Source organism: Heptranchias perlo, chromosome 22 (genome assembly GCF_035084215.1).
Source record: "Heptranchias perlo isolate sHepPer1 chromosome 22, sHepPer1.hap1, whole genome shotgun sequence".
NCBI classification, from domain to species: Eukaryota; Metazoa; Chordata; class Chondrichthyes; order Hexanchiformes; family Hexanchidae; genus Heptranchias; species Heptranchias perlo.
The window spans coordinates 8,503,278-8,527,864 of NC_090346.1; the positions used below are offsets into that span (position 1 = coordinate 8,503,278).

Genomic DNA, 24,587 nt, shown 5'->3' on the forward strand with positions numbered 1-24,587 from the left:
CGGTCACCTCCAGATGGGACTATTCCAATGTTCACCTGACTGGCTTCCCATTCTCCGCTCTCTGTTAACTTTAGCTCATCCAAAAATTTGCTGACCATATTCATAATCCTGCACTAAGTCCTGCTCGACCATCACCCCGTCCTCCCTGACTAACATTGGCTCCCAGTTCCCTAATGCCTCAAACGTAAGATTCTCATCCTCGTGTTTAAATCCGGTCATGGCCTCACCCTCCCTATTTTTGTAACCTCCTCCAACTCTACAAACCCCTGAACTCTCCATTCTTCTGACTCTGGCCTCTTGCACACCCCCTATCCCTTCGCCCCACCATTGGTGACTGTTCCTTTAACTGTCTAGGCACCACGCTCAGGAATTCCCTCCCTAAATCCTTCTCCCGCAACACCTCCCTCTCTTCCTTTAAGACCCTCCTTAAAACCCACCTCTTAACCAAGCTTTTAGCCCCTTCTCCTAATATCTCCTTTGGCTCGGAATCCATTTTTTTGATTTTGCCTCTGTGATGTGGTTTGGGACGTTTTTTCCAAAGGGGCCACAGAAATGCAAGTTGTTCTTTTTTTATATAAGAAAAATATATTAAAGGAGAGCTACCCTGTCAAAGAATGACTTTCAAAGTTCAATTTTCTTAAATGTCTTACCTGTTAGGAAGAAGTAAAAGGGCTGACAGTGTGGATTCAGCATCCACCTGACCTGAAACTGGTATCTTCAGTGTAAGACACAGTGCTGTACATTATGATTCTTTCTAACAGGAGATTTTTTAAAAATAAAGAAACCTTTTCAAAGGAATTCTCCAACAGGGGTGTTCTTTTTTAATATATTTTACTTACATTATTAAAAAAAGCATTCAGCATTTAGTTTTACATGCAGGAAACATAAAAATCCTCTTCTAATTTATTGAGGCTCAAAGTGTGGCAAGGTCAGTATTCAGGGAATTCCACTTGACGATCAGTTGTGCTCACCTGAGGGGCGTGCCTCGATTACGTAGCTTTTTATTGGTCCAGCTCCCAGCACACCCTGTGCCCAATGAACAGTGAGAGTAGATGCTGTTTCACTAATCGAGGGGTTCAAAGGGGGACCAGGGGAACCTGTGCAAAAAGGCAAGAACTTTCACTATAAAAAGAACATAGGAGTAATCACATTCAAATGCTACCTGAATTTTTAGAAATGCCAATGTTCAATAATTATTATAGATTACAAGATTGTAGAGTGACAGAAAGTAAATGTGCCCCTGACACACACGCATACATAATTACAATGCTCTGCAGGCCCCTGCCTCACCCTAATCAGAGATGACATTACTGTAATATAACTTCCTTTGGGCAGGAGGGTCGGATGATGCATGATGCATGATGCAATCTTATCTTTGATTGTTGTCAGTACTATTCTGCAACTGATTTTCAGGTAGCTGGCACAATTTTCTCGTTATAACCCCATGTCCGACGAGAATGGGGTGATCTGGGGGAGCACTGCAGTATAGTCTAGCCAGGGTCTCACGCATTATTGTCATTTGCTGCGTGCCGCACAATTTTGCACTTTGCGAAGGACTCCACATTGATGCATTGGATCAGGACGTAGAAGGAGAAGGAAGTCAACAAAGCGGACAGACAGCAAAGGCCCCACTGCAGGAAGAGGTCACCCAGGGGAACCCGTTGCCAAATGCGAAACATCTGTGTAAGCAACCTATAAGAAACAGCTTCTCCCAGAAAAGCTTCTTGCCCATCGCACAATCATGGCTCCCTTTTGGTTACAATATCTACTCAATCACTTCTGGACATGTTGCTCTCTATAATTACCAAGGCTCTCATTTTGAAAACACTTAGGTGATATTTTTCACAGGCATTTCCCCAGTTGGCTCAATTCATTTCACACAAATCCCGTCAGGGCAGGGGTGCAGTGTCTGGGAGCTGGGGCGGGGGTCCGGTGTATGGGGGCCGGGGCAGGAGGGAAGCTCCCATGACGACACGAGAGTGAGGCCTGGGCTTTATTTAAATGACCCCATGGTGACTCCCGCCTGAAGCCAGTGGGAATGATGTGAAGGCCGATGGGCGGCAGCGAGATTTCACCAGGGACCGGAGGGAATAGTTCTGGAACGAGGGGAGGGGGAATCTGATTAGAATAGCAGCTGGGGAAGGTAGGAAGAAGTCCAGGCAAGGGGAAGTCTAAGGTTTCCATCAAATAAATTATAAATATATTAGGAACAGGGGCCATTCAGCCCTTTTAGCCTGTTCACCATTCAATTAGATCATGGCTGATCTGTACCTCAATTCCATTTACCCACCGTAGCTCCTTATCCCTTGATGCCCTAACAAAAATTTATTGATCTGTCTTGAAAGCTCCAATTGTGCCCTAGCATCCACAGCCTTTTAGGGGAGTTTTAGATTCCTACTACCCTTTGTGTGAAAAAGTGCTTCCTAATTTCCCATCTAAACGGCCTGACTCTAATTTTAAGAACGTCCCCTTGTTATTGATTCCCCCATCAGAGGAAATAGTTTCTCTGTATCTACCCCATTGGAGTAAGTGATTACAAACTAGCAGTGACACCATAATAATGAATCCAGGATGTAATTTACGAATGACAATTTGCAATTGCATGAAGACTGATGTTTTTTGGAGGGCCCTTTATTTGATCACTTAGATGGTAATATTAAAAATCCAGAAATGGTAGCCATTTCAATGATACTAACATTACTTAAAACGGTTTTCATTTCTATACACACCTAAATCCCACACTATCTGAACTGCTTTGTGCAGGTGGGAAAAGTGTAAGTGCACAAAGTAACGGCTGGTTATTGACTGAATCAGAAACTGTCATGGCAACACTCATATTTACCATGGTAGCAGATGTCTCTGAGGGAAAGTACTAGTTATAGCACAAACACTGTTCACTAGATTCCCCTGTGAATCCATATTCAAAGCTCCTCTGTTAAATGTAGGATCACATGGGATTGGTCTAGAGAATTATTGTGTGATGTTTCTGATCTACCATGTATTAGTGAACTTCATTAGGTGGGACTATAGATGTTTTACTGTGTATTGCCAAGTGTCCAATTTCACATTCCACAAAATGAAAGTGCATCCTTCAACGCTGTTGGAAATACAGGTCTAAAAAAAACATGATTTTTCTCTGTCTACCTCAATCCCACTAATTACTTCTTCCCATGCAGGGACATGCCTTGGCTCGGAGGGCAGGCAGGCAACCTGCTCTTAGGCTTTTGTCAATGTCACTCCATTACTGGCTGGTAAGAATTGGCTGGGGGAACTAACTCTGGTTTTCTCTCCCCCTTCGGAGAAGTAGCTGTCCTTTGCTTACCACCCTCCCTAACAATGTTGATATCTGAAACTCATCATAGGCGACCATTCCCTCTGTCTGCTGGATGTAGCAAAATCATAAACGTGTTCTCTACACCAACACCATCCCCCATGGTAGTAGCTAATCTGCCACTCATATAATGGAACTCTACAAAAAAACCCTCTATTCCTTTTGAGCACATTGTGGAGTTGGGGGATATGAACAGAATCTAAAGGCTGCATGAAAGAACGATAAATAAGAAGGAACTTTTTCTGGCTCTCAAATGTTGTCAGCCCACAAAGAAATGATTACTGTACTTTCAAGCTGTGAAAGATTCTTTCAGATGGCATATCAAAATTATAACCCAAACAGCATCATGCTTGACTCTGATGCCCCTTTTAAGAACGTAAGAAATAGGAGCAGGAGTAGGCCATACAGCCCCTCAAGCCTGCTCCGCCATTCAATCAGATCGCGGCTGATCTTCGACCTCAACTCCACTTTCCTCCCCGATCCCCATATCCCTTAATTCACTTAGAGTCCAAAAATCTATTTATCTCAGCCTTGAATGTACTCAATGACTGAGCATCCACAGCCCTCCAGGGTAGAGAATTCCAAAGATTCACAACCCTCTGAGTGAAGAAATTCCTCCTCATTACAGTCTTAAATGGCCGACCCTTTATCATGAGACTCTCCAGCCAGAGGAAACAACCTCTCAGTATCTACCCTGTCAAGCCCCCTCAGAATCTTATATGTTTCAATGAGATCACCTCTCATTCTTCTAAACTCCAGAGAGTATAGCCCCATTCTACTCAATCTCTCCTCATAGGACAACCATCTCATCCCAGGAATCAATCTAGTGGTGCAATTTTGGTGCAATAGCCTCTTGACATTCACTGTCAAGGCTAACACATAAATAATGGCCATTTGAGCAAGTACTGGAGGGTGACCAGGAACTTGTGGAACTGTGCACCAGCATGGAGTCAACACGTTTAGAAGAGGAGGGGGAGGGAGAAAATTGGCAAGGTAAAGAATAAAATATAGCCCCATCAATGTGCTGATTGAGGGAGATCTTAGTAGTCCCACCTACCGTACTCCCCACCCCAGCATGTTTAACTTGTGGTGTTTTCTGGATACTCCTGTTGATTTTGACATTGTATTTGTTGTTAGGATTGCATTAAACAACACAAAGACTATTTCAAAAAATGGTGTATCATCACAGAAAGTCTTTTAACTATCTCCTATCTTGTGGTTCTTACTTCTGATTATTTCCTAGTGCAATTTGAAACTAGGGTTGCCAACCCTCCTGGATCGTCCAGGAGTCTCCTGGAATTGAGGGCTGATCTCCCATGATCAACTTGGGAGAAAAATCTGCGATGTCAGCCGAGCTTGCCTGGTGATCGTATCGGCTGCTGTCATGAACGCTCGCCATTTGTTATCATCTCCATACTGCAGCCAATGGTCGGAGGGGGGAAAGAGCAAGGACAAGAACTTCGCAAGTTGGGGGTGGGGAGTATTGAGCATGGGATTTAAGTGACCAATGACAGCGGTGATTCTGGCTTCAGTGGTGCGGAGTGTGCTTTACATTATTGTCCGTGTTGCTGGCTTAGGTCGTGCTGTATCTGGGGCCCAGGTAATAATCAACGAATGTACCACCTCTGGTAATATTCACTTTAATTTCAAGGCAGGGGTTGCTTTTAGTTTAAGGTAACACAAGAACAGCAGGGGAATGGAAATATAAGTTTTAGAAAGCGAAAACACAAAAAAGAAATTATTTGGGGGCAGGTTCAGATCAAATGAATTTATAAATAAACCGTTATAGTTCAATGAAAGCTTCTTCTCACAAAGCTTGGTTGTATGTACCTTGTTATCAACATGAAACTGAAAAGAACAATCCAGGTAACTTGAATGATTTAATTTTTTTTAAAAAAAGATTAGTTTGTAATTAAATTGAATCAATGTTTTTTCACCCAAGTGCATTTCTTACACTTTTGCTTTATCAACATTTTTTAAAGAGCTTTTCATTTAATGATTTTCAAAAGAAGGTTTAGGGTGTGTAAGTGAGGAGAGCCATTCTTTTGCTTTCAAAAATGCTTACAATCCAAGAGCAGCTGTGGGCATTTTCCACTTGGGCATTTAATTTCATTTCAGAATGAATGTTTCAGTTCTGAGAGCTCGTTTATTTATTTAGCTAAAATCGCAGAGATGCAAATATGGAATGATAAATATTTAAAAAAATCCCAAGTTGCTCTTCTTTGGTTATTTTTCATTGCAAATTTGCCAGAAATTTCAGGATTGCTTGAGAGATCAGGCACAGCAGCACAAAGACACACCTTTGCTGTTTGGCAGGTATCAGTGGAATAAAAACAAATTGAATGGCAAAAGAGATGAATAATTCAAACCTTATCTTAAGCTCTGCATTTACTGAAACTATTAATATTTTCTGAAGGAACTGAGAAACATCATAATGAATATTCATTTCATTAAGTAATTAATAACCATCAAGCAAATACACAATGGACTCGAGTTGAGCGGACATTTATGTTGGTGCTTAAGGTGTAGATCTAATGGCTGCGTGAATGCCGTGGGATTTCAGGTTTAACGGTGTGCAGTACGGAACGCTCAACTGTAGCAATTTATGTGTAATTACCATTGTTATACTAAAGGTTCCCTTTGGATTGGAGCCATTGATGCTGAAGCAAATGCTTATCTGCTTTGCTGACATTATCCACCTGAAATCAATCACTTTCAGTCACAATGTATCCAGGGCCATGCGAATTTCACGCCTGCAGTTTGCGCCTGTGTACTTTCTTCGGCTGCTTGTGGGCGGCCGCCCGGTTCTCAGAGCTTCTCGTGCGACATGCAAAACCACAAGCAAAGACACTCAACTACAGGGGACCCAACCTTTATAAGACAAATACAACAATATTTACAAACTGCAGGTAAGTGTTACATGATTGGACGTCATGTGATCAAACCTCCAGGAATACATCCAACCAGAGATGGCAATCCTATCTGAGATTGACACCCTCAAAGAATGGTGCTATAACGCTATGTATTATGATCCCAACATTGATTGACAGTTGTGTAAAAAAGTAAGAACAAGAGCAGCTACGAATTATTCCTCAAAAACAAATATTGCAATATTTGGACATGAGCATATTTTTGTAATTAACCTCAAGTGTTACGGATTCCTTTTGGAAGAGTGTTGAATGAAAACAGTCACTATGGGCCCGATATTAGGAGGGAGACGGGTTGGCAGCGGGGGGTCGACTGGGCATGTGGGTAACGCGCCCAGTGAAATCGGGGTGCTCCACACGCGATCGCAGCCTAATTGAAGGTACTCACGCGTGCTTCCGGGTTTCCCATTGCAGACCTGCGCAGCGGGCGCACTGCGCACCCGCGTCACAGGCTGTCAGCAGGAGGAGCCCTATTTAAAGGGGCAGTCCTCCAATGCTCCTCCTGCAGCAAAGAAGCAATTTTGGATCATGGAGCAGGCCAGAGGCAAGGCTGCTCCAAGGTTCTCTGACTCCTCACTCCAGGTGCTGCTCGATGGGGTGAGGAGGAGGAGGGAAATTTTTTTTCCATCGGATGGGAGGAGGTGGCCTCCCTCCGCCACCAAGAAGGCCTGGCTGGAGGTGGCCGAGGAGGTCAGCAGCAGCGGCAATGTGTGCAGAACCTGGGTCCAGTGCAGGAAGCGCTTTAATGACCTAACCAGGTCAGTCAAAGTGAGTATACTTACGCATTCTCCCACACTCCGTCTTCCACATCACCTCCACCACCGCACAACTCCTTCTGTACTGCCACCACAACGCTCTCGCATCACTCCTCACATCCACTCAAACATTATCCTCACCTTGCCTGCACTTATTCACCGCCCCAGTTCCCATTCGAACATTACCACGTAACCCAATCCTCATACAATCTCATGGCGATGTCTCACACGCACCCTCCCACGCATCTCCCTCACGCTCACCCCCACCCACACCAATGCATGCAGCGGGTCACCATGCAACCATCGTTCAATCACGCCTCTGTGTTTTGCTTTGATAGGAGAAGAGATGCCAGAATGCCCGGGAGAGGGCAAGGACTGGAGGGGGCCCGCCACACCAGGTGGTCTTAACAGACGCGGAGCAGCAGGCACTAGAAATAAGCCAGACACTGGAGTGCCTGTCCGTGGCGGACGCCGAGACTGGGAGTGCACAAGCGGCTGGTGACAGAAATCTAACACTCAGCACTCATTATAGCGAATGATCTTAGCATCACTTGGCATCTGCAGCACCTCAACATCTGTCCACATGCTTAATATTGCATTCTGTTCTCTTGCAGGGCCATCTGCGAGCGCCGTGACTGCGGAGGGCGATTCCTCAGAGGACCTGCCGGCCTCTGAGGGGGCATCGTCACATCTGAGCCAGCCATCCACCAACATAGATACACACACTTCGGTGGGTCCCCGTCCTCACTTAGTTGGGCTTGCACATGGTGAGTCACCACGCACATGTAAGCATGAGCAGACCCTGGTGGCAGGGGCAGCCGTGGAGAGTCAGCGTTGGTGGGAGCACTCTTCTCCAGTCTGTGCTCAGCTGGACCCAGATGCTGAAGCCTGGGGGCCAGCCGTGAAAAGGAGAGTCATCGAGGGCCAGCAGCACATTGCCGAGGTACTGGAACAGTTGCCACTCGCACTCTCCACAATCGCGCAGAGGATGGAGGAGTCCAACACCTGCATGAGTGGAATGGTGGCACAGGTACAGGAGGGTATCTCCGAGATAGTGTCACAGGGACGTGAAGGCATCTCTGAGATAGTGTCGCGGTAGGTGTGGGAATGTCTGCGATGGAGAGAAGGCTAGCCTCCATCGAGTGGCAAGCACGGCTCAACAATGAGTCCATTCAGGCCCTGACAAAGGCCGTTCGGATTCAGGGTGAGCAACATTCTGCCGTCTTAAACAGGCTGTCAGATACCTTACAACTGGCCTTCCAAGGCTTCACACAAGTCCTTCAAACTGTCGTCCAGCAGGGTGGAAGGAGTGATGTGGGCCTGGGTCAGGAAAAGGATGATGGTGAAAGGGGACATGGAAGTGGGGAAGCCACGTCTCACCCGTTGCCCCCCTCTCAACCAGTACCCGCAATGCTGCCTCCTCTCCAGGTGACCGAGTCTGCTCCTGCACAGGTGCAGGTGGAGCAGTCTTTGGAGGGGCCCTCACGGGCACCGAAACCCAGAGGGCGTCCGCGCAAAGCATCTCATTGGTCAGGGCATGGACGAGAGCAACCTGCCACTACCTCTGCTGAAGCCACAGGGGTAGCACCACGTAGGGGTTCCCGTAAACTTAAGGCGAAGGTTTTGTGAGCAGAAAGGGGATGCACAAGGGTGTAAGACAAAATGTCATGTTTTTGATTTACTTTTGTTTGTTTCGCAAAAAAACATAAAAATTTGTTATCACCACTACTGCCACGTCTTTGCAAATCTTGTCTGGTTTGTGCAATAATGCCCTTTCCTGAGGATCACCATGAAGACCCACAATTGATGCCACCCATTGTGTCACTGCAGAGTGGGTGTAGGTATATTTGCAGGGCTATTTTGTGCAGACGACTGACAGATGCCGGCGTTGTCCCCGGTGGCACCCTGGAAGGATGCGGAGGAGAAGTTGTTGAGGGCAGTGGTGACTTTGACAGCGACAGGTAAGAAGATGGTGCTCGGGCCAGCCGGGAGCAGCTCGGCATGAAGGAGGCTGCAGATGTTCACAACTACATGTCGAGTGACTCTGAGCCTCCGTGTGCACTGTTGCTCAGAGAGGTCCAGGAAGCTGAGCCTCGGTCTGTGGACCCTGTGGCGAGGGTAGTGCCCTCTGCGACGCATCTCTCTCTGCGGTTGCCCTCCCTCCTGCTGTGCAGGTGGATGTGTCGCTCTGTTGTAGAGCTCCACTTGTGAGAGGTAGACGGCGTGGCCGGCGAGGCTGGTGATGCTGTTCGCCCTCCGAGGAGGTCATGACTGCAGCTATGGCGGCCCCCATCCGGAAGATGTACGTTTGAGGGGGTCCGCAAGGTAGGTAAATGTGTCTGCACACCGGGGTTGAGGTTCCAAGTTTGTGACTTTTTGTTAAGAGGAGGGTGGTGGAGGCCAAACTTTGTCCAAAGAGACAGGGTGGCCTCCTGTAATGAGTGAGGGTCTCCCCCCACCACCTGTAAAATGGACCTTTGCAGCTGCCTCAGGCTGTTGGCTGCAACACGTCCATTTCAACTGGGAGTGTTTCCCCCTCCTAAAATATCCTCCAAATCAGGTCTCCTGACGACCTGAAGTATCAAATTAATTGATTTAAGTGGGATCCCGCCGGCTTTAATTGCTGGTGGGAGTCCCACACGCGGGGGCTGCGCGCGCATCTAAGCGCGTCATTGGGGAACCCGGAAGTGGGCGGGTTGGAGCCGGGCTCCGGACCTGCCTCGGGAATCCCCAATTTTCGGAGGCCCCCCGCCACGAACGCACCCGCTCGGACATCTGAAAATCGAGCCCTATGAGTCAATCCAGTGAGATAGCAACATCCGCATGCAGAGAAACACAACTCAGACCCTTACCTTCTTCTGGTCCGGATGTAACGTTAGCCTGTATCTCAGGGCCAAAGGTGTAGGTTTTGGCTTGGACATGAAAGCAGTAAGGGACACCTTTAAAGAGATCCCGGACCTTCAGCCAGCGTTGATTGTTGCCTCTAAGATTGACCGTCACCACTTTACTCACACCTAAACAAACAGAAAGAAAAATAAACAAACTGTACCAAAATCAACACTCTATACAGTGCGCCAGAGGATAAATGTAAGCATTTGTCAACAGCGCAATTTGAGTCTGCTGCTAAACAGTTGGGCTGCCCTTTTAAGATGGATTAGAAACTCACTTGGGGGAATTCAGACTTTGTGTGTTAGTGTAAAACAGGTCAATGGAAATAAAAATCGTGAGAGATGTAAAGTGGGCTGCCAATTCGCTATCACCCGTCTTACTTTATCGCAGAAAGTCAAAATGACCCCCCTTTCTTTTGGAAACTTCATCAGATAGATTTCTACACAACAGAGAAACAAGCCATTCTACTTAGCACCGTTCCCAACTCTTAGTGTATGTATTGTACCTTGTACTGATTCCAATGGCTCGTAGACCAATCTGTATCCCTCGAGAACTCCATTGGGCATGGCTGGCTCTCCCCAGGACACTTTCAATGTAGTGGTGGTAACTTCTGTAAATGTAATATAACTGGGAGCACTTGGAGCTGTTGTATCAGCAAGAAAAAACAAAAAGGACACATACAAAAATAATTAAATACAGTACTTTCAATTTCATACGCACACAACTCAATTTTCGTTTGAATTCAGTGTCTCCATATCATTAAGAATTTGAGTATTACAAGAAAAGTACCCTTTATACAGGTAAAAGGAGGGAAGCTGGTAATCTTGAATGATGTGCTGATATATTGGGCTCGATTTTAGGAGGGAGGCGGGTTGGCAGCGGGGGGTCGACTGGGCGCGTGGAAAGCTGCGCAGCGGGCGGACTGCGCAGCCGCATCATAGGCTGTCAGCTGAAGGAGCTCTATTTAAAGGGGCAGTCCTCCACTGACTGATGCTGCAGAAAATAGGCAAAATTACAGCATGGAGCAGCCCAGGGGGAAAGCTGCTCCCAGGTTTAATGATTTCTCATTCCAGGTCTTACTAGATGGGGTGAGGAGTAGGGGGAGGACAGAGATCTTCTCCCCGTCGGACGGGAGGAAGCGGCCTGTCTCTGCCACCAAAAGGCCTGGCTCGAGGTGGCAGAGGAGGTCACCTGCACCACCAATATATCGCACACCTGCATACAGTGCAGAAGACGCTTCAATGACCTAAGTGGGTCAGCCGAAGTGAGTACACTTACTCATTCCCCTACACTCCGTCTGCCACATCACCGCCCCCATCCCACATCTCCTTCTGCACTGCCAACACTACTCTATCACATCACTCCTCACACCCACTCAAAGCTCACCCTCATCTTACCTGCACTTACTCACCTCGCCAGTACTCATCCCACTACTACCACTCAACCCAATCCTCACACAATCTCATGGCTCTATCTCATACTCACCCTCTGATGCATCTCTTTCACGGTCAGCCTCACCCAACCTGCCACAACCTGTGCTGCAGCCACAGGGCATGCATCACATATGTGCAGTAGGAAGCGTAAGGCAAACGTGTCGTGAGCATGAAGGGGATGCACAAGGGTGTTTGAGGGTTTGTCATGGTTTTTACTTATATTTGATTTCTGATCAACTCACATTACATATTATATTGTCACCACTACTGCCACGTCTTTGCGAATCTTGTCTGGTTTGTGCAATAATTCCCTTTCCTGAGGATCACTACGAAGACCCACAACTGATACCACCCATTGTGTCACTGCAGAGTGGGTGTAGGTGTATTTGCAGGGCTCTTTTGTGCAGACGACTGAGAGACGTTGGCGATGTCCCCGGTGGTACCCTGGAAGGATGCGGAGGAGAAGTTGTTGAGGGCAGTGGTGACTTTGACAGCGACAGGTAAGAAGATGGTGCTCGGGCCAGCTGGGAGCAGCTCGGCATGAATGTCGAGTGACTCTGAGCCTCTGTATGCACTGCTCCTCAGAGAGGTCCAGGAAGCTGAGCCTCGGTCTGTAGAACCTGTGGCGAGGGTAGTGCCTTCTGCGAATTGGTGAATTTTATTGTTAGGAGGAGGGTGGTGGAGGCCAAACTTTGTCCAAAGTGACAGAGTGGCCTCCTGCAATGAGTGAGGGTCTCCCCCCCCCCCCCCACCTGTCAAATGGACCTTTGCAGCTGCCACACGTCCATTTCAACTGGGAGTGTTTCCCCCAGTACGGGAAACAGTCTCAGTTGAGTTGAAAATCCCACCCCTCCTAAAATATCATGTCAATCAGGTCTGCAAAAGACCTGGACTATGTAAATAATTGGTTCAAGTGGGATCCCGCTAGCTTTAATTTCCCGCATGCGGGAGCTGTACGCGCATCTAAGCACGTCACTGGGGAACCTGGAAGTGGACGGGTTGGAGCCGGTCTCCGGACCCGTCCCGGGAATCCCCGATTTTCAGAGCCCCCTGGCCACGAACCTGCCGTCTCAGACGTCCGAAAGTCGAGCCCTTTGTAACTTTGGATCAATTTTCCCCCCTGTATGCACGGCAGCCAGAGTGGATTTTTTTCTCCTGAAGGAACAGATACTTTGCTCCATGCTGAGGATTTTCCATACTTGGCCTGTAAATGAAAATCTGCTGCAGATTCTGCTACAGGCTGTAAAAACTCAGATTCCTAATACAGTATGTTATGACAGACTTGTAATGGCAGAGACACAGTACCAAAGGAAGTCTTGTAGAAGACTGCATTTGTGAGAAGTGCATGGGTGAGGTTAGTTGGCTGAAACTGGTTCCTCCTGTAAGCATCAGTTTGATTGGAATTGGCCCAGAAGTGACTGCATTGAGTAATCCTGATGACTGTGCCAAAGGCAGAGTCAGTACCATCTGCTTAAAGACTGGTTTAGTCACTCTGCTCATTCTAATGTCAGGTGGCACTGGAACAATTAAGGAACCATGACTAGAGCAGATTCATGCTCTACCTCACCACTTCTCTCGACCCCTGCACTGTCTCTGTTTTGTCACACTGCTTGTCCGACATCCAGGACTGGATGAGCAAAAAATTTCCTCCAACTAAATATTGGGAAGACCGAAGCCTTTGTCTTTGCTCCCCGCCACAAACTCCGCACCCTAGCCACTGACTCCATCCCTCTCCCTGGCCACTGTCTGAGGCTGAACCAGACTGTTCGCAATCTTGGTGTCCTATTTGACCCTGAGATGAGCTTCCGATCACATATCCGCTCCATCACCAAGACCGCCTACTTCCACCTTCGTAACATCGCCCGTCTCCACCCCTGCCTCAGCTCATCTGCTGCTGAAACTCTCATCCATGCCTTTGTTACCTCTAGACTTGACTATTCCAATGCTCTCCTGGCCGGCCTCCCACTTTCCACCCTCCATAAACTTTAGTTGATCCAAAACTCTGCTGCCTAATTCACACCAAGTCCAGTTCACCCATCACCCCTGTGCTTGCTGACCTACATTGGCTCCCGGTCCAGGAATGCCTCGATTTTAAAATTCTCATCTTGTTTTCAAATCCCATCATGGTCTCACCCCTCCCTTTCTCTGTGACATCCTCCAGTCCTACAACCCTCCGAGATCTCTGCGCTCCTCCAATTCTTGCCTCTTGCACATCCCCGATTTTCACCATTGGCGACCGTGCCTTCAGTTGCCTAGACCCTAAGCTCTGGAATTCCCTCCCTAAACCTCTCCTCTACCTCTCTCTCTTCCTTTAAGATGCTCTCTAATACCTACCTCTTTGATCAAGCTTTTGGTCACCTGTCCTAATATCTCATTATGTGGCTTGGTGCAAATTTTGTTTGATAATCACTCCTGTGAAGTGCTTTGGGACGATTTACTACGTTAATGCGCTGTATAAATGCAAGTTGTTGTTGGTGTTGTTGATGTCTTGCTCTCAGTGAGTACATGACTTTCTTCAAATTGTACCATTTTCCACAATAATTTTACCAACAATGATTGGGGAGGGGTCATGAGTGGAAAGAGGGAAGTTTGTCTTCTGAAAAGTTTCTTAAAGCGGCAGTGTCCCTGGGTGATTCGCCCTTCCCCTGTCGATGACAGCAAATCCTAATTTTTCATGGAAATCAAACAAGTAAAGAAGAATGTAATTTTCCTAGTGGTGAGATGAAACACTCTGTTATTGTTGCCTAATAAAAATGAAATTGAATCAGGCATTAATAAGGATTATGAATCAAGATCAACCATGTTCCTTGTAATGATTCCCCTTTCTTCCTGCTTATTTTCAGCAAAAGAAATCCCTCCCAGCCAACAGTAAATACTGCATTAAATTACAGTATCTGACTGCGTTTCTTTGTATCACTAGCAAGTGGCTGAACTGAGCAATAAAACAGGACATATTTCAATGCAAAAGTTTGTCACATCATCACCCAGTGTCAAGAATAACACATTATTATAAACGGGTGAAATGGTGGGCAGCTAAAGGAGAAATTGTAAATTTAAGATAAAACAACCATAAGATATGTAACATTTTTTGCATTGATGTGAACTATGTTTTTTCCTGTACCCTTTGCGATGAGGATGAGTGAACTGTTCAGATCTGACGTTTCCCTTTCATGTGGGTTATTGGCCCTTTGCCCGTGAATTTCTTTTCTTTTCAAAAACAGAAAACAGAACAACAGTATGTTGTTCTTTTTTTGTTTTCATTTCTTCACCTGAGTGAGTTGCTTTTCAGTCAAGAAGTAAAATAAAAATAATAATCAAGCAAACCAGTTTTGTTGGGACTGTGGATTGAACGATTATATTGTTAGATCAACAACCTGGAATTTCCACTCACTTGTTCTTGGGAGTCAGATGAAATTTTCTTGCTGGAGGTTTGAAGAGTGGCTATCTCCCTCAGGGACTAAATAAACTGGGGAGAGTCCCTTATCATGCAAATTGTACACTGCTGAAAGGAGTAGGCTAAATAGACCAAATGGCTTCATTCATTCTATGCTTACGTTCTTAACAAATATATATAACTTTGTTGAACAATTTACAGTAAAACTTTAACAAAAAAATACAAACAACCTTCAGGAGACCGACCGGGTCCTGGTAACAGCGTGTCAATTCTAAAGAGTTTTTTCATCCATAATTGTTAGTCCCACATTGAAGTCTACAACAGAATAATGCACTTATTTCTTCCCAATTTCCATGATAACTTCATTTTGACTGTTACATAAAAACATTCAGACTTCATCACAGTAATCCAGCTATCGGTGGCCTATTTTGACACCATCTTAAGTACATTGCTTGGCTAAAATTGAATTCATGGAACCAATTCAATATTGACAATTAGCTTACTGAAAATAGGATAATGCAGCCATTGAAATCTGAACTCACACAAATGGGCTCATATATTTTGATGAGAGAAACTACTGAAAAGGGATGCAACAATAAGTGAAAGAAATGGAACCATTAGTGAATGTAAATAACAATGGTTTCATTTACAACAAGGAAAAATAAATCTAAACCTGGCTCCTTGATCTTCAATTTACAACAGCACCAAAAACATTTAATTTTCTTTTCTTTTCAATGTTTTCTCCCCTCTCATTCAGGTGTGACTCATAAAGCACTTTTACATTGAGAGAGTGTCGTCGAGGCATTCTTCAATATAAAAGGCCAGACCTGCCTTTTGACTCATCATAATTGCTATGATTAGTCAACAACTCCATTATCATTGTATCATGCGACAACCTGGATGGTAGAAGGCAGACTAGATGGACCGATGTCTTTTCTCGACTAGCAATTCCTATGTTCCTACCTGCATGAGTCACATTTTCATGGATCTCATGAACTGCCATGGGATTCAGTGCCTCCTGTATCTTCTTGGAAGACACAGGGTACCACATCCATGTGTCTGCATGCGTGCGTTTGACATCTTTCTATTTATAGGTTATGGCATGAACATATTAGCATATTGTTTGATTATAGCACTATCTATGTAACTAGTGCAGCAATAGCAACATCAGATTTCAAATTATTCTTGTAGCAGTACAGTCTATTAGCAGACAGTACTCAGGTTATCCCAGCACAGAGAAAGGTAAGAAATCAGACCCACTGACTCTTAAACTTTGTTAATGCAAACTGACAGAAAATCATAATTCCTCATTCAGCTACGTGTTAGAAATATAATTAGCTTGGTTTATATTATTGTCACTACTATTGATTGAGAATGCACAGCATAAACTGGGGAGGGTCCTGATCTCCGAAATTCATGCGTACACAGTTGCAAACCCTGCAGACATGTTCGATGTGCAGGTCTCCCATTAGAAATCAGCCTCCAACTAAGGTAGCAGCAGGTCAGCAAGTAAAATGGGCAGTGGTGCATGGAGATCGCAGGTCTCTGTGGCAGGGCTGCTGTCCTGGATGTGAACCTGGGTCACACTTCCAATATCCACAAGTGTTGGTAGCCCTCCGGTACCTTGCCCAAATGGTCACTCTTCATACATGGCCTTCAACAGTGTCAGCAGAGTATTGTGAGGGGCATCACAACTGAGGCCAACACGCACACATAGACACCCACCTTCCAGCAGGGGGCATTGGATAATGATCAGGGACCCTGACTTGCGTTTCCTTCCAATGCAGGTGTGCCAAGACTAACTGTGGCGCTTTGACCACTGCTTGGCTAAGATCAGCTAACTTAGTAGAGAGTGGTGATTGAATCTGAGTCCTTCCTAGTTAGTGTGGCTCAGTATCACAACAGGTGGGACATGTTCTCCTTAGAGCAGTGGAGGTTAAGAGGAAATTTGATAGAAGTGTTCAAAATCGTGAAGGGTTTAGATAAAGTAAATAATGAGAAACTGATCCCACTGGTGGAAGGGTCGAGAACCAGAGGATACAGATTTAAGGTGATTGGCAAAAGAACCAAAGGCGAGATAAGGAAAAACTTTTTTTACACAGCGAGTAGTTATGATCTGGAATGCGCTGCCTGAAAGGGTGGTGGAGGCAGATTCAATCGTGGCTTTCAAAAAGGAATTGGATAAATACTTGAGGGGAAAAAAATTACAGGGCTACAGGGAAAGAGTGGGGGAATGAGACTAACTTGATTGCTCATACAAAGAGCCGGCACGGGCTCGATGGGCTGAATGGCCTCCTTCTGTGCTGTAACCATTCTATGATTCTATGTACCAAAGAAGTCGTCAGGCGAGCTGACCAAATAGTTTTAGAATGAAACCAGCTGGGCACACTTGACGGGTTTCAACAAGTTATGCCACAGGAGCAGGATGAGGATGTGGGATTGTGCCTGCAATTTCGTACATAGTGAGTTTTCTGATCTCAACCGTACCTTCAAAGGGAGGTGCTAGGCTGAAGTAATGTTAAGCGCTTCCCTAAACTAACAGAGAAAGGAAAAATCAGAGGAAAATCCTTTTTTAAGACCAAAGAACAATTGTCCAGTCCATTCTCTCGGCTTTGGAAGATATATAGTATAGGGAGACCCCAAGGTAAAAATATGAAACTGGTCGTTATGTTAATGGAGTTCGGGTCATAGTGAGCGAAGGGGGACAATTCATTAGAAAAGGAAATAGTGCCAGAGGACTGTCAGACAGATAATGTGATTCCTATATTTAAAAAGGGAGATAGAACAAGTCCAGGGAACTATTAGCTTAACGTCGGTGATGGGAAAGATAATGGAATCCATACTCAAAGCTGTAATAGAGAAACATCTAGAAACTGAAAATATACTAAAGAATAGTCAGCACGGATTTCAAAAGGGAAGGTCATGCTTGACCAACCTTATTGAATTCTTCGAAGAAGTAACAAAGGGTAACCTGTTGGGCCGAATGGCCTCCTTCTGTGTTGTAAATTTCTATGAAATTTCTATGATACAAGCGCTTGCTGCTATATTTGCTGCTGCATTTACCTTACAGAGCTGCTGCTGACAGCAGAACCAATCTTGGTGGCAGCTTTGTTAGATAAATGAGGTGCTCCTGCTATCTTCCGGTGCTCCTAAAGAGGTAGTTTTTGCTGGCACCTCTGCAGCCAGTAGCGCTGGGGGCAGCAAAGTAAACGCTAGTTCTGATGCCAGCAGTCACTATTTTTTCTGGTTACAGGCAGGTTGCAGGTTGAGAGACCCATCCCAACCGTACAGGCCTAGTGATGTGGTTTACCAGCCACTGGCTTCTACAGATTTTCCCCAGGTGTTGGTAAAGTTTCAGCAGCCAAAAAATAAAGCTGCAAATTGTGACTTTCAAACTTTGTGCAACTGTAAGGACAGTTATTTGACTTTTATTGAAGTGCTGTGGAATCCACTGTGTAATAAAAATACCAGGGGCATAATGTATTACAAGGACCTCTTCCACTTGCAGTATTTCCATAATATAATTGAAACATGACTGCTAGGATTCCACAATCACCATCTCCAACTAGAGAGAGACTAACCACCTCCCCTTGACATTCAACAGCATTACCATCGCCAAATACCCTACCATCAACATCCTGGGAGTCATCATCGACCAGAAACTTAACTGGACCAGTCACATAAATACTGTGGCTACAAGAGCAGGTCAGAGGCTGGGTATTCTGCACTTCCTGACTCCCCAAAGCCTTTCCACCATCTACAAGGCACAAGTCAGGAGTGCGATGGAATACTCTCCACTTGCCTGGATGAGTGCAGCTCCAACAACACTCAAGAAGCTCGACACCATCCAAGACAAGGCAACCTGCTTGATTGGCACCCCATCCACCACCCTAGACATTCACTCCCTTCACCCCGGCGCACCGCGGCTGCAGTGTGTACCATCTACAAGATACACTGCAGCAACTCGCCAAGGCTTCTTCGACAGCACCTCCCAAACCCGCAACCTCTACCACCTAGAAGGACAAAGGCAGCAGGTACATGGGAACAACACCACCTGCACGTTCCCTCCAAGTCACACACCATCCCAACTTGGAAATATATCGCCATTCCTTCATCGTCGCTGGGTCAAAATCCTGGAACTCCCTACCTAACAGCACTGTGGGAGAACCTTCATCGCACGGACTGCAGTAGTTCAAGAAGGCGGCTCACCACCACCTTCTCAAAGGCAATTAGGGATGGGCAATAAATGCTGGCCTTGCCAGCGACGCCCACATCCCATGAACGAATAAAAAAAAACTTCAGTATATAATTATATTTGCGTAACACTCATTGCTGTATATAGTTATGACAAGGTCTCTGAATAACTTATGAACGGTAAACCCCTCTCTTACCGGCCTGGTGTGTCCTCCCCTCGACAGGGTCACTCCTGGGTCCATCCCCAGCAGCGTTGAATGCTGACACACTGACCATGTACATAGTATAGCTGGTCAGGTTTTTTAGTCGGATGGTGTTCTCTGGGAGGAAGAGGATCTTCACCTTCTGTGTTTCATTCTGGTTCTGTAGCTCCCAGTAATGGATCTGTAGATGAAATGATCACACTTTTTACAACATCAAATTAACAATGGCAAGATCTGGCGGCAAGAAGGGATGAAGAAAGAGAGATTCAATGTTACATCGAATTGAGTTATAAAATATAAACTCAAGATCTGTACTGACCCAATGTACTTCCTAAATCAGATATAATAGGAACAGAAGGGTCGCAGATAACTCCCATAACATTATTTCATATTTTCCTCCTTTTTGAGACAATTTTCTTTCCTGCTTGATTCTATTCTGCAGTACAGCTCCACCGGTGTCAGTTGTCGTCAGCATCCTCCACAAGTGCCCATTCTTCATGTGTTAGCCCCGAAAACAAGTGCCAGCAGGCTGCTCTGTCATGAAGGGTCATTGGCCAATCCCAATCCTGTCTTTATCCAACATCTGCACATGTCCATATTTCCAGCATAGCGATGCGGAGAGGGAACTGTGGCCGATTTTCCCCTCTCTAACCCAGGGTGCTGAGGACGACTGTAGTGTCACTAAACCCACCCCAGTTAGGATCTGCTAACTCAGTGCAAGTCCAGGATCGAACCTAGGACCTTCCTGGTCTGTGTGGCTCACATATTAACTGCCTTAGCCAAATTAAACAGTGGGAAACAACATTTTTCCTTATAGGGATTGTGAAGGTTTTTTGGTCAGTCCCTGTAATGGCACGCCATCTCTCCTTTGCTCAGCTAACATTAAGGTGACTTGATCTGTTGAATATGGGCTAATTTGTTAGTAATGACGATGAGAGGGGGGGTGCAATGTGTGGCTCTGAAACAGAATGCAATCTGACCCTTGAAGTCCAGGCAATTCATCCCCATTTGCACTTATATTTCTTACTGTCTGGCTTGTTCTGTTTGAATTTTGTGGGTCTAGAAGTTTGGAGAGGGATGTGCCTCATTGCTTGGTAAATCCAGAACACCAAGATCTATCATCAGTAACTTGAGATCTGTGCAAGTTAATGGGAAACACAGATTTAAACTTTGTATGTGACCCTCAAGAATCCATGGTGTGCCACTATGAAGACAAAGAATTGGACATGACTGATGAATGTTGTAACAAATGTAAACAATTTTACAACACCAAGTTATAGTCCAGCAATTTTATTTTAAATTCACAAGCTTTCGGAGGCTTCCCCCTTCGTCAGGTGAACGATGATCGTTCACCTGACGAAGGGGGAAGCCTCCGAAAGCTTGTGAATTTAAAATAAAATTGCTGGACTATAACTTGGTGTTGTAAAATTGTTTACAATTGTCAACCCCAGTCCATCACCGGCATCTCCACGTTGTAACAAAGGTAGCCTTGGGCCCTGGTTCCTGCCATCCAATTCAATGACATTTTATAAACAAGAAATATGCTAACTGTTAAAATATTTAGCAGCATTCACTTCAGTAACTTCAAATTCTGACTCACTACATAAGAACTCTCCGTAAACTATGTTCAGGCAGTTATTAGAAGGTTTTTATTTTGGACATTATTTCAAGGACCACCTCTTCTCAAATCATCAGTACCAGCTGCCTTAAATTGCAGTAACTGCTCATCTTATCAAACTGGTTAAAATAGGTTATCAGGAACTTGAAGAGGCGAGTACAATCAAGCTTTATAATGCCACTAACGGTTTCACCATGAAGTGAAGCAAAGTACTAAAACAATCACTCCCACTATCAAAAAAACAAGAATGTACTTTTATCTTTGAAGATTTTTTTTCTCTGCAGTTCCAATTTCATGAGTATGGATATAACCTGACCTTGTGTAGCCACTCCCATTTACGTTCCCACTCGGTGTCCAAATGCTGTGCAAGAGTAGAGTTGGTGAATTCGGTGGCAATTCACAAGACATGAAAAAGTGGGTCTCTGGCGCCCCAGAAAGAAGATAAGTCAGTGTGTTTGTATTTCTCACTGCATCAGACAGCGAGTGAAAGACACATCGCTGCCTGCATTTTTATAACATAAAAGTGCCGTGACTTTACCACTGCTAAAACCGTTGCTAATATTTTTAAATAATAAAGCACTCTTTAAATTGAAACCACGAAAGAATGTTAAATCTACAATGGCTATCTGTTAGGTAGAATGTTTACATGGAGGCCTGTGGGAAACAAATAACCTGATGCCCACTTTACATTACAGCACTGGCATTGACTGCAGTCCTGACATCGGCAGCAGAACTGGAAAGTGAAGAAAGTGGTGCTATTGCCTCTGGAAGAACCAGTGTTGCCTCCAACAACTATAAATGATACTGTCCAATGGTGCTGGACACCAATTTTTCTGGCCATGGATGGACTTAGTTAATGTCCAGCCTACCCATGCAGGACAGTGATGCAGTGTTCAGCTTGCTGTCCTGGATAGAACTCCTCAGCCATTGGGGAAGGTCTGATGGTTAGAAATGAAAGTTGCGAATCTTGATTTTGCCCCCGTTTCTGTGGAAATCACCTTACAGTGAGAATCGGCCAATTTCTACAGAACTATGTGCCAGGATATTACAGAGTCGCATCCGCTAAAGCAGTTCTGGAAAGTAAAGGGGCTTTATTGGGATGTTCTCATAATATGGGTTTTATAATACTATAGCAGCCACTTACAACACTAAGAGGGATCTCACCAAGGTCATTAAATGTAGGTTTACCTTGTAACCCTGTATTTTCCCATTCTGTGTCTCTATTGGGGGAGGTTCCCACGTAACTTCCAATTGAGTTGCTGTGAGAGCCTGTACGTTTACATCCTGAGGACCTCTTGTAGGAACTGGTGGGGAAACAACACAGAGATTCAGTGATGGCCAAACAAAGCATGCATTAGGACCAAACGAAAAGCAAAATGGTTGTTTCTTTGCCCCCATTTGCTTACCTGCTTCTCCCACATAGACTTCCTTAGGGCTGCTGGCAGGACTTTCACCCACTACATTAAATGCTTTCATTAGGATTTCATATCTTGTATATTTCTTCAGTTCTGTAGAGTAAAAGATATGAAAACTTCCCTATATATTTCAAATAAGCAGAATTATAACATTTGCCCTCCTACACAATTGTCATGAATGTTTTTCATCAAAGGGGAGCAATGCTTTGGCGAGGGGAAGAAACATGTTAGTCAAAACTATTCTCTCTGAAAAGTAGTAGGGAGAGTCACCATTTGTCTGTTGCTCAATCTCCGGTCACGTTGGACCTCTTGGCCAGAAAAGACCTGCTCAGGTGATTATATCCATGGGTCTGTTCCCCTGCGGTTGTCACCGAGCAGAGTGAAGTTTGGCATCCTTACTGCTTCTGGATACCAATCCTGTCACTCGAACATGAGCCCAAACCTCAGCACTAGCCTGGGCTTCAAATCTGCCCTTTCTGCCGAATATTGCTCTCCTTTAAACTGTCTGGATACTTTAAAAAAAAAATTGCAATGTTCCCTAAATTGAGGGACAACAATGTCAGACTTTGCAATGTTTCCAATTAAGACATTCAGTGGCACACTCACACTTAAAAGGTATGTTTTAGCTGCAGTCTGTTCCTACTGTACATACACTTTAAATTTATATTTGAAGGTTTATAGAATATTTTTACAAATTTTCTATATAATTTGCAGGTTATGCTCTGTAAAGAGTACGCACCTGCGTAAGTGGTAGGAATCCAGTTTCACGTGCTCTTTAAGACATAGCAAGTTACCAATCTTGGCCATGCCATCAGTGGAAGTGTAAAAGTGAGGGACAGGTATTCCCCCACACAGGAAGGAAAGCTGATGAGCATAATGGCTCAGGCTCCTCTCATACATCCAATGGCGAGCTATAGAGTAGCACTGACCACAACCTGGAAGTACCCTGCCATCCTACCCCAGCCTCCTAGGTGGATAAGTGCAGGAGGAATCTGAAGACTAGGTGGTAAAAGTCTTTTATTTTTTACCAATTGAGAGAGGGAGAAGAGATTGAGAAGGCTGAAATATGTCGCAATTAACTATTAAAACATGCTGACACAGAAGAGGAGTGGAGGGTGCATTGCCATTGCCAAGACATGATGATATACCATATGACACTGTGACTGAGCAGTGAAAATCACAAAGGAACTCTGTAATGGTTTACAGTGGGAGTTGCAATCTTATCAATGTGTTGAAAGCATAATTTTCCTTCCATTGAATTAAATTGGTGAACACAGCTTTTTCTTCGTTTGATTTTTATGTTTACCTACCTAGTCAAATGACATATACAGAAAAATGATCACATTTCAATAAATTAAAATAACTTTCAAATCTATTAAATCATGCTTTTAACAAGTTTCCTTATTTCATTGAACAGAGCCAGAGGGTTGTATAGGTATCAGGTAGCTGGCTCTCATTGCACAGAAATTATTTTAAAAATCTGATGGCTTGCATAATCTGAGGAAGGAACAATCAATGGAGGAAAGAAGAAAGCATTCAATTTAATAGCACAAATTGGGCAGAAAAGTTTATTACCTTGCCCAAAGAAATGCATCTAAATTCTGTCTCTTTAAAAAGTGATGAGAGGAAACTAAGTCAGCTGCTAGTGACAGAAGATAGGGACAGGAGAGAAATAAAGGGATCAGTGGGCACAGAGACAGAAACAGCAAGACAGAGAGACAGAAGAAACAAAAAGGATTAGAATTACAGAAACATTTACAGGAGGAATATTTGTTGAAGTGACAGTAAGCGTTTAGCCCCTACCTGTATCTAATATCCTTCAGAAAATACAGTAGCACATTGCTCTTCAACAGTTTTACAGAGTACTGACTTCAAAAGAGGGTACAGCAGGGCCAAACAATTTACTTAATCCAAGTGACTCTAAATGCTTGTAAAAACCTGAGCTACATAAAAGAAATCTGATCATGTAAGTGAATAAGAACATTAAAACAAGAGGAGGGTGCATCTACACTTACGTGTTAGTTCGAACTCGGTTACTGTGGAGCTGCTCACTGTCTTGAAGCTACTCTCAGCTATGTGAGGTAAGCAAAGCAAAATATGTGAGTTAGGGTTTAGAAGATTAGTATCTGCAACTGCTAACTAGCAAAGGAGGCTGAGGTTCAATCAACAAAACATAAAAGGCGACAGAGGTTCCCTTTAAAGAATATTTTTGAAATTAATGATATACTCAAATTCCAATTTAAAACATAACTGTTGACATTGGGAAAATGTCAGGGTGACATTTATGATGAGAAAAAGTGAGACGCATTGCAAACTCATTTAAACATGTGAAGTGGTGTTTATTTTTCAGTATGACGCACATCAAAATTGGTTATATTTTCAAATCCCATCACTTGCTGGCATAATATTCTTGGTATAATACTTCTTT

The 24,587-nt window shown here is 44.6% G+C and overlaps 1 protein-coding gene across 3 annotated transcripts in view; it reads right to left on the bottom strand.

Annotated features, from left to right (window-relative positions):
• The window catches only part of sdk1a (sidekick cell adhesion molecule 1a), a 682,245-nt gene that overhangs the window by 17,146 nt on the left and 640,512 nt on the right, over window positions 1-24,587 (bottom strand). For all 3 annotated transcript variants that reach the window (XM_068002895.1, XM_068002894.1, XM_068002893.1), the window contains 7 exons: window positions 24,175-24,231; window positions 22,151-22,252; window positions 21,933-22,048; window positions 19,121-19,307; window positions 10,408-10,545; window positions 9,866-10,027; window positions 972-1,097 (listed from right to left, as the gene is read on the bottom strand). In XM_068002895.1, the coding sequence (XP_067858996.1) occupies window positions 972-1,097; window positions 9,866-10,027; window positions 10,408-10,545; window positions 19,121-19,307; window positions 21,933-22,048; window positions 22,151-22,252; window positions 24,175-24,231 (888 nt within the window). The remainder of the gene's footprint in view (window positions 1-971; window positions 1,098-9,865; window positions 10,028-10,407; window positions 10,546-19,120; window positions 19,308-21,932; window positions 22,049-22,150; window positions 22,253-24,174; window positions 24,232-24,587) is intronic.